Source organism: Corapipo altera, unplaced genomic scaffold (genome assembly GCF_003945725.1).
Source record: "Corapipo altera isolate COAL_440 unplaced genomic scaffold, ASM394572v1 23b, whole genome shotgun sequence".
In the NCBI taxonomy this organism is placed as follows: domain Eukaryota; kingdom Metazoa; phylum Chordata; class Aves; order Passeriformes; family Pipridae; genus Corapipo; species Corapipo altera.
In genome coordinates this window covers 9,553,306-9,566,141 of record NW_020884885.1, presented here as the reverse complement: position 1 = coordinate 9,566,141, position 12,836 = coordinate 9,553,306, and the positions used below count along the sequence as shown (strand labels likewise).

The 12,836-nt window shown below is 40.1% G+C and overlaps 1 protein-coding gene across 6 annotated transcripts in view; it reads left to right on the top strand.

Annotated features, from left to right (window-relative positions):
* Positions 1–12,836, top strand: part of LRP4 (LDL receptor related protein 4) — a 95,617-nt gene that overhangs the window by 42,696 nt on the left and 40,085 nt on the right. For all 6 annotated transcript variants that reach the window (XM_027641979.1, XM_027641977.1, XM_027641978.1 and 3 more), the window contains one exon: positions 9,753–9,899. In XM_027641979.1, coding sequence (XP_027497780.1) covers positions 9,753–9,899 — 147 coding nt within the window. The remainder of the gene's footprint in view (positions 1–9,752; positions 9,900–12,836) is intronic.

Here is a 12,836-nt window from a genome sequence, read left to right as displayed (position 1 = left end):
TCAGAGTTGGATGCCATTACTGTTCAAGACTGTATGCAGACAGAAAGATGTATAGCTATCCTATATGAAACTGAAAACTTAGTGGGTTTTTCTTTGCTTGTTTTTAGATTAAGTTGGGTTTAGTTAGTCCATGCATGGTCAGATGACAGCTATGTCTTTCTCAGCTGTTAAGCAAGGAATTCAGTGAAATCTCAAGGATGCTTGCAGCTTGGAAGAGGATATGACAGGAATAGTAGCAGAAACAGAATGAATGTTGGAAAAGTACTGATTGATTGTTTGCCTTAAAAGTTAATACTTGGATTACTTAAAGGGGGGTAAAAGAGGGAGGAGTGCATTTATGCAAATTAAACCTTTTTCTTCTCATATTATAGTTATGAGTGACAGATGCCAAGCTGGTTTTCATTAGGCCTTGTAGACTACTTGCATTCTTCATCCATTCAGTGAAGGGGAAGGTTTGCAAGGCTTCAGAATCTCTGAGGTTCTGATTCTTCCATGGTGTTTTCCAGAAGTGACAGAGCATGTCTTTACTGTGACTGTAGTAAACCTTGGGTGCTCCTTGGGTAATGTAAGGATCACTAGCTGAGGTAATGTAAGGATCACTAGGATAATTACTTCAAGGATGAGAGAGACCTGTCTGTCTATCAAGTAATGGAAAAGTTAAAGGAAAGCTCATGAAATTTAAAATTGCAAACATTTTTTGCCTTATAACTGGGAAAACAAACTCCAGTGTTTCATTAGTCCTGGTAGCTCATCTCCATGAACTTTGATAGAGTAGAAAGATTTCTGACTGTTCAATGACCCTCATTCTCAAGTGCTGTCATGCTAGTGAAACTCTTAGGGGACTGTAGTAGGTGAAATACATCAGAAGTATCTTTTCCCTGTGGGTTATCTGTTTAAAACAGCAGGTTGCTACTCTAGCTGGCACTTCGCAATTGTGAAGGTCACCTGGTAACATTTCTGGTGTTGTGCCATTATTTTCTAAATTTTAGCATCTACTGTGCCGAATGATTCATGATAAATGAAAAGTAAATTGTTTGCAACCTTTATGGGACAGGAAAGGTTAGAAGTTATTAGTGTGTGGGTTTAAAAAAAAAACAACCACAAAAAACCCACCACAGTGAAAGAAATGGAAAGTTATATGTCTCATGTTGCTTCTTGCAAAGCATGATGTGGGTTTAAGGTAGTATTTTAAAGTGTTTGTCTAGCATATGTGTATTCTGAAAGGGTTTGAGTCACATAGCTCTGCCTGTTGGGCCCTTGTGGTCCAGCTAAACATCTGAATGATGCCATGCAGCAACAACCTTTTATTTTTCTGCCCATTTCTGAGTGGTATTTCATTTCTGTTTAACATTCTTGAGTGAAGTGGTCCTCATGACAAGTAATTTACTACTGGGGATAAGTCCCTTGGATTCTTCATTGTAGTTCTCTATTGACATGCAGTTGCACAGGAGCTTGCAGCTATATAAAGAAATGCTACTTCAGGTTAAAATTAGCGAAGTGTGTTTCTTGATGGCATCCTTCAGGTATCACTCTGCACTTCATAATGTAATATGGATGACATGCTCTGCTTAAGAGAGAAAATCTACAGGTAATGAAATGCCAAGATAAATGGAATGCTTTTAACAGTAACAGGAAGGAAATTTCACAAGGTGGGAAGCGTAATGCTCCTGCTCCTTGGAATCCAGGTTTATAGATAGGAAAAATTATTTAATACACAGAGAAAATGTAAATATGTGGGTTACAAGTAATCTAGGAGGCTGAATCTCTTCCAGTAAGGGCCTTGGAGGTGAGAAGCAGAATGTCAGAGATGGCATACTGCAGCTCATGACTTTCTGAGGTCTTTGCACCTTTGTAGATTCTTGGTAAAACAAACAGATGCTCCCACTATCTAATGGTTTTGTACACACTTTTAGAGAGAGTGGGTCTTTTATTGTTGCTCCTTGATTTCTCCAGGCATTGCTACACCCAGCCTTTTCTATTAATTTGTTCAATTTGTTTCAAATTAATTTCCACCAGATGCACTAGCTTTAAAAAACCTTTTTTTTAAAGGCTGAATCCTGATTTTCTGCCCATAATTCTAATCTTCTAAGGTCCCCTCTATATTACTTCTTTTTCTACTGTTGTGTTTGTAGAGGAATATTTCCTATTTTGGTATCATTTGCAGCTCCTTTAACTTGATACTTATTCTTTCTTCCAGTTAATTAATGAAGTTACTTAATGGGACTGGATCTAATGCTGATCCCTATAATACTTACTAGCTATCTCTACCCCCTGCAGCTTGACTTGCTGCCATTTCTCATTATCTTTTGTTTATGGTCATTCAGCTGACTTTTTTGACATGTGTGTGCTGGTAACTTAGCCAATTTGAATTAGTTTTTGACTAGCATTTCATGGCAATCATAATGCCTTTTCAACTATACCTTCTGTTCAAAGACTCTAGATATGTAGAAACAGATTAAACATTAAGCCTTTACTACATTGTGGTGGCATAATAGTAGTATACGCTCTTCTAGAAGGGCAGAAGTAGTTTTGTCTAGCGGTGTAGGCATGGATAGAGTTAGGACAAGTATCTAGAGACCTCACTTATAGTCACATTGATTATTGCAAGGTATTCATTTACGATTTTGGGATTTGGGAGAAGGAACTGTAAAAATTGCTTCTTGATCCTTGAGTCTTTTTATGTTCAAATCAAATCCTCTTTCAGTATTTCTTTTTCAACAGTTGTTTCTGTAAGTGCTCTCCTATTCCCTGGGTGCAGGTTGAGGTTTTTGGTGGGATTGCTGGTCTTTTCTGCTGTGGGATCAGCATTGGGCTCCAGAGACTCAATCATGTTTTTAAAGGCCTCCTATTTCTTTGACCTATGCTGTGTTTCTGAAAACACAGCTTCTGTTTGTCTCGCTCTACTTCTTGCATACACCCATTGCACTAACACTAACTCAGTTTGCACTTTGTTGCACCCTTTATTTTCTTTAAGTCCTAATTAGTGGATGCCCTGTGGAATTTCTCTTCCTTGCTCCTGATTCTTGTGCTCATATCAAGTGTAATGTTTTTCAGGTGTAACTTGTGAAGTTGTGCAGTTTAATACAGTAGCTGAAGGATGACTGTGCTTAATAATGTGCCTCTCCCTAGCACTTTGTTCAGTCAGATGTTTGAGAACCAGCTGGTTCAGGATTGAGGTATCTCTGCTTTTTCAAAATGAAAGAGGAACCTCTAAGATTGGGAAACTTTCATCCTCACTTGGAGACTGCCAAAGTAGGCATGGTACTCAATTCCCAAAAAGCTGTAACATTTTCAGTCTCTCTTCTCTGGTTCATATGGTTGTGTTGAGGTTTTTTTGATGCCCCATTTTTTTTGTCCTTAACCGTACCACTATCACGTTCTTCTCAAACAAAACTGTAATAGTTCTGTTTGAATTGAAAACTTTTAGATTGATCTTCCTTAATTTTAGTCTTTATTAATCTTCTTAATTTTAGTCTAGGCAGGCTTCAAATGCTTGGAGACTACGTGGGTACCCAATCAGAACTGCTTCAGATGCTTCCATAATGGGAGTAGAAAAGAAGAGAAAATTGTGTTGGCTTTTATCAGTGTGTGGTGCCCTGTCTGACATCAAGCTGTTGTGCTGTACTCTTGCCTTTGCTGTGTCTGCCAGCAGAGCTCTGAGTTTAAACAATGGTCAGCAAATCCCTCTTCTAAAGCTGGATTAACTGTACTTTTTCCTTCCATGGAAACTGCTATTTGGGTAAGAGAGGAATCCAAAATTTTCATTTTCCCTCAAGACAGGCAAGCATATAAAGCCGAGCTGCTTTGCCATAGGAATTTGTGGAAGTGCTGGATAAAGAAGGAAAGTGTATCAAGTAAACTATGTTCAAGGCCATTTGAAATGTCCAAGGTCTGCCCTTGTCAAGGTGTGTATGTGATGGGAATGCAGAAGTGAACCTGACCTGGAAGTTGAGAAAGAGATAAAATGGCATCCGACACAGACCTTCTAACAAGAGATATGCAAGGTATTAAGAGGCTATTAAAGACTATGCTACAGAATTCACTAATTTTAACCCCAAGTAAACAATCACATGCTCATGAGTTCTTAAAATACAGAAGTAAGAAATGAAGTGCATCTTTTGAAGTCAGAGCAAAATACTCTGATGCTTGTTCCAAATTTTAAAACTGCTTCTGGTGATATCCTTCCACACTTTCTCTGTGGAAAAAATCGCACAGCCTTATGCCCATCACTATTAGGACTTCAGTTCTCTCCTTTTGCCTTTAATTCCATTATTTATATTCCAGTTCTTTTACACAGTCCTGGATTTTTTTCTTCTTTGTCACGGTAATTTGTCCTATATTTTCACACTAGTTCAATATCCACTTGTACCTTCTGTCCTCCCACCATTTTTATATGGTAGGGCTAAAATTATAAAGATGGTATTGTCATATTTTTGTTATCTTTTGTAATAATGAGGATTGCAGAAAGGTCTCTGCCTTCCATTGAAGGTCTTCTGTAGGCCATGAAATGGAGAATTAGGTGCCTGTCCATGGAGGAGGAGGAACCCAGACCCATTTGTTAGTCAGTCTTGGACCAAAAGGATGATTGTTCTTTCCAGAGGCTTCTGATTCTGAGCTGAACAGTCTGCAACTGTAAATCATGCCAAATATGTTTGTAGTTCTGGCTTTTCTAAAGCTATTGGTGCTATTTTCCTTGTACCATGGAAGAACTAAATGGATACTTAGCCATGGTTTTAGCTGTGTTATTCCATGTTACAGGTACATGAAGAACTGCAGGGTGGCACAAAAAACCGATGGCTGTGAACTTATTACTACTAATTAAAAAAATTACAGTAAGAGTTTGTGTGTTAGGATGAAAGGGGAAAGATGCAATCAACAGGGTGGTGTGGAAGAGTCTCTTTTATGTAGCTAGTTCTTGGTACCTGGATAGAAAGGAAATTTGAAAAGGCACTGTGGTGTTGACCATTGATGCCAGGATCTTTTGCAGGTGTTCATTGAGGAAACTTCATCCATATGTGAATGTGAGAAAATTCTGATATTGCTAGAATGCTGCCAGAGCCTGACAGAGCGGGAATGTGTTCATGCCAAAAAAAGAAAGACATTTTTTTCAATAAGAACAATCATTCTACCTCCCCAGGAAGATGGTAGAGTCCGTATCACTGGAGGTTTTCAGGATGTGACTGGACAGGGTGATAATTAGTCTCATCCAGGCTCCCTTTTCCACAAAAGGTTGGACCAGGTGATCTTTTGAGATCCCTTCCAACTTGGACTATTGCATGATTCCTTGTTGAAGCAACAACCTGTCGAAGGTTGAATTGCTACAAAATAGTGATAAGGGCTGCCATCTGTCATTATTTTTACTGAAGAGAGAGAGGATTAGCATGTGTCTTTTTGGACTAAAGCATACCATCAGGACTTAAACAGTTTTTCACTCTCCCCTAGATATCTGCTGTTTCCATTAAAGCAGCAGCTACGGAGTCCAGTTTGGTAATTATTCTGTCTACTTAAGCTTCCTTTGCAATGTCAGTGTTTTTATGAGTCTGTGGCTGCTATATAGTAGCTCTGAGGATTGCAAATGACCTCATCAGCAAAATGAAGCTTTGTGTATTAGGTTTTGCTTTATGGGCTATATTGTTTGACCTTAAGAAGAGTTGTGGGGAGGGGTGGGGGAAGCAGAGCAACAACTTACTTTTTAAGCAACCCTGCCCCACCTCTCCCCCCCCCTTAGAAAAAAAAGGCAATAACAGGATGATTATTGGCTTCTGCTTTTTGGCCAGAAATGACATAACAGCTTTGCCAACTTTAGACATAAAATTACACAGATTGTAACTATTGTTTTAAGGGGGGTGGGGGCACCTCACCCTTCCTCGAGAGACATTTAATTTGTCAGATGAACAAGAAGGTATGGAGGATATTTGGAAGGAATCTGAAGAAACTGAGCATACCATGCTAAATTTAAGGTGATGACAGATGTTAAGTATGAGGCTTGTGTTTAGACTGACTTCCTGTTTGTAAAATCCAGAGGTTGTTTGTATACTTTGCTAGAAAACTGTTTAGTTACTGGATCCTGCTGCTATCCCATCTGGAGGGAAACAAACTGCAGACAGTAAAGATGATTTTTTGGTTGTTTATACCATGGGCAGGTGAGAGAGTAGGAAACTTGTGTTGTGGTCACATGAGGTATCAGGAGAGGCCAGGAAAGTTGTGTGATGTCAACTCAGCACCTGCCAATATCTCTGTCTAGCTTTTTTGTATTGTTTTGTATGTGTTGCTTTGATAAAATCTGTCATGTTTTTGCCTCCTGCATAAGTGAAAAGATTTTTTAATATAGAGAGTTAGTAAAATGTCCCAGCCTGCAATGTGATGAAAAGCTTTAGGAAAAATATTTGCGTGGTTAAGCCCAGAAGCGCCTCTTTGTTCCTACTCCAGAAGAATATGCAGAAGTGTAAGTAGATATATCCGCTTTGATTACTGGTCCAGTTGCCTGAACAGCAAACGCTGATTTCCGTCCTGTTCCTGGCCCACTGACTAACTGGGATTGGAACGTGACACTGGAGTTTATATGTGCGCTTGGTTAGTCTTCTGTCTCGCGCTCCCAGCATTTAATGAGAGCTCGAGGTAAAGAGAGTTAAGTCTTCTGCTAAGGTTTCTCACACCAAATACACCACTTCCGCTTGTCTTTGAGGGAGTTGGAGAAAACATGCTTCTCATCTTTATCCTTCCTGACCCTCTACTATTACAGATACAGTTACAGGGTAGTGTCATTGGAGCTCTGAGCACTGGGAAATAATCATGGGACACCAAAGGTGAAATACTATCCACATTGAAATCATTGAGAAAATTCCTGCTGTCTGCAGGGGGTGCCACGTTTCATTCACCTTGTTTGTTTTACTGGGAAAGACTAGCCGCCCAGGACTGGTTCTTCTAATACTGTTCATAGGTTGGAAGTAGTGTGCTCTCTGAACCATCATGTGCATTACTAGTCCAAGTGCAAGACAAGGGTAAATCATGATTTATAAAATGCTTCACTGTAATGACTATAAGGTTAGTTTCCCTATAGGTCACAAATCACAAACCATTAAATTTGCAAAGGTCATAATTTGAAATAAATAGACAAATTATGCTTACATATTAGTACTACAGATATCAGCTAGTGCATATGAGAGAGTGTTGGTATCCTAATGTATCCTTCAGCTTCCAACAGTTTCAGTAGCATAGTAAAAACACAAAACAGAGATAATGGAATATAGCAACTTTAACGAGGTGGGAGGAACAGATTTAATATGTGTGTGCATATATATAACCTGATATTAGTAGCAACTTTGAAGATAACTCTGTGTTTGACAATACAGCGGATTAAGTTACAGTCGGCAGACTGGGACAGCTGCACTAATTCTTTCTTTGCTGTTGCAGAGCTGTTCCATGCTGTTCGTATGGGGAAGGGCAATGAAGCTGGTGAAAGGATTAAAGAACAAGTCTTACTAGCAATGGCTGAGGGGGGTGAGAGTGTTTAACCTGGAGAAAAGGAGGCTTGGGGACCTTATCACTCTATAAACTACCTGATAGGAGGTGTTAGGGGAGTTAGGGTTGGTCTCTTCTCCTGGCTAACAAATGACAGGATGAGACGAAATGGCCTCAAGTTGTGCCGGGGATGTTTAAATTGGATATTAGGAAAAATTTCTTCGCCGAATGGGTTGTCAAGCACTGGAGAACAGGCTACCCAGGGAAGTGGTGGAGTCTCCATCCCTGGAGGTATTTAAAAGGTGTGTGTAGGTGTGGCACTTAGGGACGTGGTTTAGTGGTGGACCCTGGCAGTGTTGCGTTAATGGTTGGACTTGGCAATCTTGGAGGTCTTTCCAGCCTCAGTGATTCTGTGATTATATTCAGGAGCTAAGATAATTTGCTTTTACTTCTTTTCCTCAACTCCCTCATTTATGCTTATCCAGAAATAAATTATTAAATGTATTACCCTAGTTTAAGAATGATTTGCCTTGATGTTGGATCCTTTCCTGTCCATAAGCCTGGGCAGGATAGAGCCAGTCACTAGTACTTCCATTTTTGTATTTTCCTAGGTGGTCTCGTGTACTTCCACAGAAAGGAATATTAGAGCTTTTCAAGTACCTGGGATAAGTGCTTTGGGGTACTGTTGAGGATAATGGTAGAAAATTGCTTTGGAAAAGGTGATTTAAACAGCAGCTACTTTGGAGACAATATGCAGCTAGTTCTGTCTCTTTAAATAGTTGCAGGCAACAGCAGAGGATAGTTTGTCCTGAATTTCCTGTGCTGTCAGTTTGAAGAAACCTGTTTGATTTTTGTGGGAGGGTTGTGGTTATTCTGAATTTTCCTGCATTTCTAATAATCAGATATGTTGCATAGATGATGCACTGCTTTTCCTCAGGGATGTTTGTGTTGCTTTTTTTGCCTTCTGACCCTACATCACCCACTTGCTGTCTTTTTGAATCAGCCTGTTCATACCTGGTAAGTCCTCTGCAGATCTGACCACTCTACCCTCCTTTGTTTTTTATTCACCTCATGTTCTTTTAGCCTCAATCCTTTGTTACACCAGATATTGGCTGCTTTCCCTAGTATATGCAGTAATACTTTGAGATGTATATTTTCTACTAAACCTTTTAAAAATAACTTGTAGTGAATGTGAGGGGAAGAATAAAAGGTTATTACCCCCATGGCAGACTGTGAACAGAGGTCCCACAAAAATTTGGTTGGTGCAATTCAGCAGCTTGCAGATATGCTTGGAAAATGGTTTGTAGTAAGGCCTTGCAATCTGCAGTGTAGCAGTTGGGAGGAGGCAGCAGAGGCTGGCAGAAACCTTTTCAACCAGTTTTGTTGCAGAAGAACCATAATATAATTCTTCCTCAAGGAAGAAATGCATCCCCTTTAAACTTAAATCTTAGCTTTAGTTTCACAAATGGATGTCTTCACTGGAGGGAATTCAGCTGTTGAGAGAGTTGCAGAAGTGTTACATATGATTTTGAAGATACTGTTTTTCTCAATTAGCATAGTAAATAAGGACATTCTGGGGAATTTTTTTTCTTTTTTGCTGAGGCTGATACAGTTCATGGTTCATTACAGATACACTAGATGTATGAGTGAGGTAAATGAAATCAAAAAGCCTGCAGATAGCTCAGGATGTATATGACTACCACTTGGGGCACATATCTCTGTAATTCTTTCCTTATGATCTGTTGTTTAATCAGAGAGCTTTAGGTCTGTTTGAATTGCAGAAAGAAGGAACCATGCAAAAATATCCAGTCAGACTAGCCTGAGGGGGTTGATGATTGATAGAGTAATCATTTGTTTAACAAAGGATTGTACTCCACAGAGTTATCCCTTCTCTTGTAGTGTCAGAACTAAGTGTAGCAGTAGCAGTGCAGTGCTCTAGGAGAAGAGTGAGTTGGTAAAATAGAAAGGGTGTTCTGATACCTGACATTCCTTGAATTTGTTTGTGACTCGTTCTGAGTTGTTTTTCAGCTGACTCCTAAGTTTCTTTTTGGCGAATTGCTCTTTGCTGTCACCTTCAAACACCCCAGTCCAGGAAACTGTGCGTAGTAATAGATCTCTGATTTCAACACCATGAGGAGGGTGAACATGTTCCGTTTTAGTAGAGGATGTGTTCATACATATAGTGTGTACATGGAGAAGAACTACGATGTCACATTGTATTTAATGTTTACCCTAAAACAGATGGATCTCTTAAAAATATCTTCTTTCTTTCTTTTTTTCTTCCTTTACAGGTGTTACAAGTAGCAATGAATGCTCCTGTGGACGTAATCATTTTACATGTGCTGTCAGTGCTTTTGGTGAATGCACGTGTATCCCTGCTCAGTGGCAATGTGATGGAGACAATGACTGTGGGGACCACAGTGATGAAGATGGCTGCAGTAAGAATACCATCTTTGACTTGGATTTGGGAAAATAGAATGTCTTTTTGTCTTCTGGTGCTTCTCTGTTTTACAGGCAAATCATATCATTTGTATGACTGATGTTTTGGGTTGTAGATGACCTACTTTTGACTGACTTCAGTGCTCAGAGTCCAACAGAGCACCAACATAAAGCACAGCAAAACACCCACTCTGGCTTTTGCAGCTGGTTTTAGATGGCTGTTGGACATGAATATTTTAGAGGGAGAAGAGGAACAGAGAGAAGTACTTTTTTTTTTCCCACCCTTGCAAAAGCACTATCTGTGAACTAAATTATACAGTTTTGCTGTAAATATGAATGGAAAATAAACAGTGTGAAGAAGCGTTTTGAGAGTATCTACCCTCTTAAGTAAAATTCTAGTTTATGTCCTGGCTGCCCTATAAAGGGAGGGAAAGGTAAACACTGTCATAATATTCATTGGTCTTGGGATCTGCTGAGAGAAGTTACCTTGCAGCTACTGCATATCCTGCATAGTGTTGACATCTCTGTAGCTGAGCCCAGTTAGGTGAGAATTGATGTATAATGTCGGTTTGAGTGGGTTTAGCATGATACAGATTAATAGAGAAAGCCTCTTTCCCTGGAGTCACAAGTAAGTTGCTTTCTTACCTCATCTCTTTGGATTGCACAGATGGTGGTAGAATTGAAGGGTGGAAAAAAAGGCCCGTTTTCATGGAACTCCTTTCCTGAAAGGAAACCCTAGAGCTGAAGATTTTAGGCTCCTGTCAAGGAACATGAATGAGAAGGAATTTATCTTCTCTTATGGATCTTTCTTTAACCTTCCCTGGTTTCTGCTGTTGATTAGTTGTATGGAAAGGAGCTTTCCTCATCTTTGAAATACTGTTTTAGAGAATCTCTTCTTCCTTAAGTGTGGGAGGTGTCAACCTAGCTTTATGAAAGTTTGTTTCCTTCTCACTTCTTGTTTCTTCAGATTTTGCAAATATTGAGCAGCGTGGAAGACCTTGAGTTAAAAATGGGATTTTGATAAATCGGCTACCTGCAAATTGAGATGATCAGTGTTTGGTTTAAAGATGGTTAGTGAAAGGGTTGTTGGGCAAGGAAGTGACCTTAACTGGAGAACTCAAAAAAGGGGATGAAAATCCTACATGTTTACATCCAGTAAAGAAAAGGGCCAATATGAAAACTTGCTATGCTCAGAAAAGAGGAAATGGGGATCTGGGAACTGAAGAAATAAAATTAAAGTCTCAAAAGAACAGGACAGAGGAGGCTCTGTACAATTGCACAGGCTAAAAAAGGAGAATCTGAGCAGGAATAAGGGGCTTGGGGAGGTAAGGAATATCCAATAGCTAAACTGGTTTTACTGGCTTATTATTAAGCACAGAGGAAGATTCCTTTTTGTTTGTTTGTTTGTTTGTTTGCTGGGGAGGTGGGGAAGCAGGGGGATGATGGTGGGATTGTTTTGGGTTTTTTTGGTGGGCTCAGTAACGATTGAAACGGGTGATACTTGTTGGTATGATCTTCTTTGTAATTCAACAACATTATACTTCGAGCACGGAAAGTTTTAAGCCAAGTAGGCATGGTAGGACTAGGGGGCGGGAGAGATAAGATCTTCCATAGGAACTAGCAGGAGGTGGTTCAAAGCTAACGAGTTGCTTGTTCATACAACATATGCTTAAGCTGCGAATCTCCTTGCCACAAAACACTGATTCTGAAATTTCAAACGTTCTCAGGTAGCAGTCTCATAAATTAATGGATGTATAATCCACTAAGGACTGTTAAAGATGAATATGCCACCTCTTGTTTGGAATTCTTTGTATTACAAATAGAGGCAGATTTTGTGTACTTGCATGCTACTCTGTTCCACTCTTCTCTTGGGATCTACTGATGCATCATGTCTCTCTGTGGCCTGAAAGAGAGGAACCTTTGGCCTTGCACAGTAAAACTGAAGTTATGGTGTATCCCTAACATATTAAGGACATCTGGCCCATATGTATTTGAGTGGAAGCTGTACAGACTGGGAAGTAGAACTGAACTGTGATCAATCTGCTGATATTCTTGGGATTGGAGGTTGAGAAGTATATAAGGTAGAGGCAGACAACCAAGTGAGGCAGAAGAATGTAGGAACTGGATTGACTTCTGCCTTCTTTAATTTACGGTTTCAAAGGTGGTTGGCCACTGCAGTTAAAGGCAACAAAAAAAGCTTCTGTTGACAGCAAAAGGAGGGCTAAGGAGAGTCTCCATCTTTTAGTGGATGCAGAGGGTAGCATAGTGTCAGGAAACTGATGAAAAGGCTGAGTTACTTAATGCCTTTTCTGCCTTAGTCTTTAATGCCAAAACCACTTGTCCTTAGGATACGCAGCTCCTAGAGCTGGAATTTAGTGACAGGAACCTGACCGAAACCCTCATAATCCAGAAGGCAATGGTTAGTGACCTGCTATGCCAATTAAACACCCACAAGTCTATGGACCCAGATGGGATGCACCCAAGAGTGCTGAGGGAGGTGGCAGAAGAACTTGCCAAGCCAATTTCAATCATTTACCAGTAGTCCTGGTTAACTGAAGAAGTTGCATTTGACTGGAAATAGCAAATGTAACACCCATCTACAAGAAGGGTCAGAGGATGATTCAGGGAACTACAGGCCTGTCAGCCTGACCTCAATACTGGGGAAAGTCATGGAGCAGATCATCCTGAGTGCCATCACACAACACGTGCAAGACAACCAAGGGATCAGGCCCAGCCAGCATGGATTTACAAAAGGCAGGTCCTGCTTGACCAACCTGCTCTACTTCTATGACAAAGTGACCTGTGTCATGGATGAGGGAAGGGTTGTGGGTGTTGTCTAGGTAGACATCAGTAAAGCCTTTGACACCATCTCCCACAGCATTCTCCTGGAGGAAGTGGCTGCTTACAGTTTGAATGGGTGCACAGTTCTCTGGGTA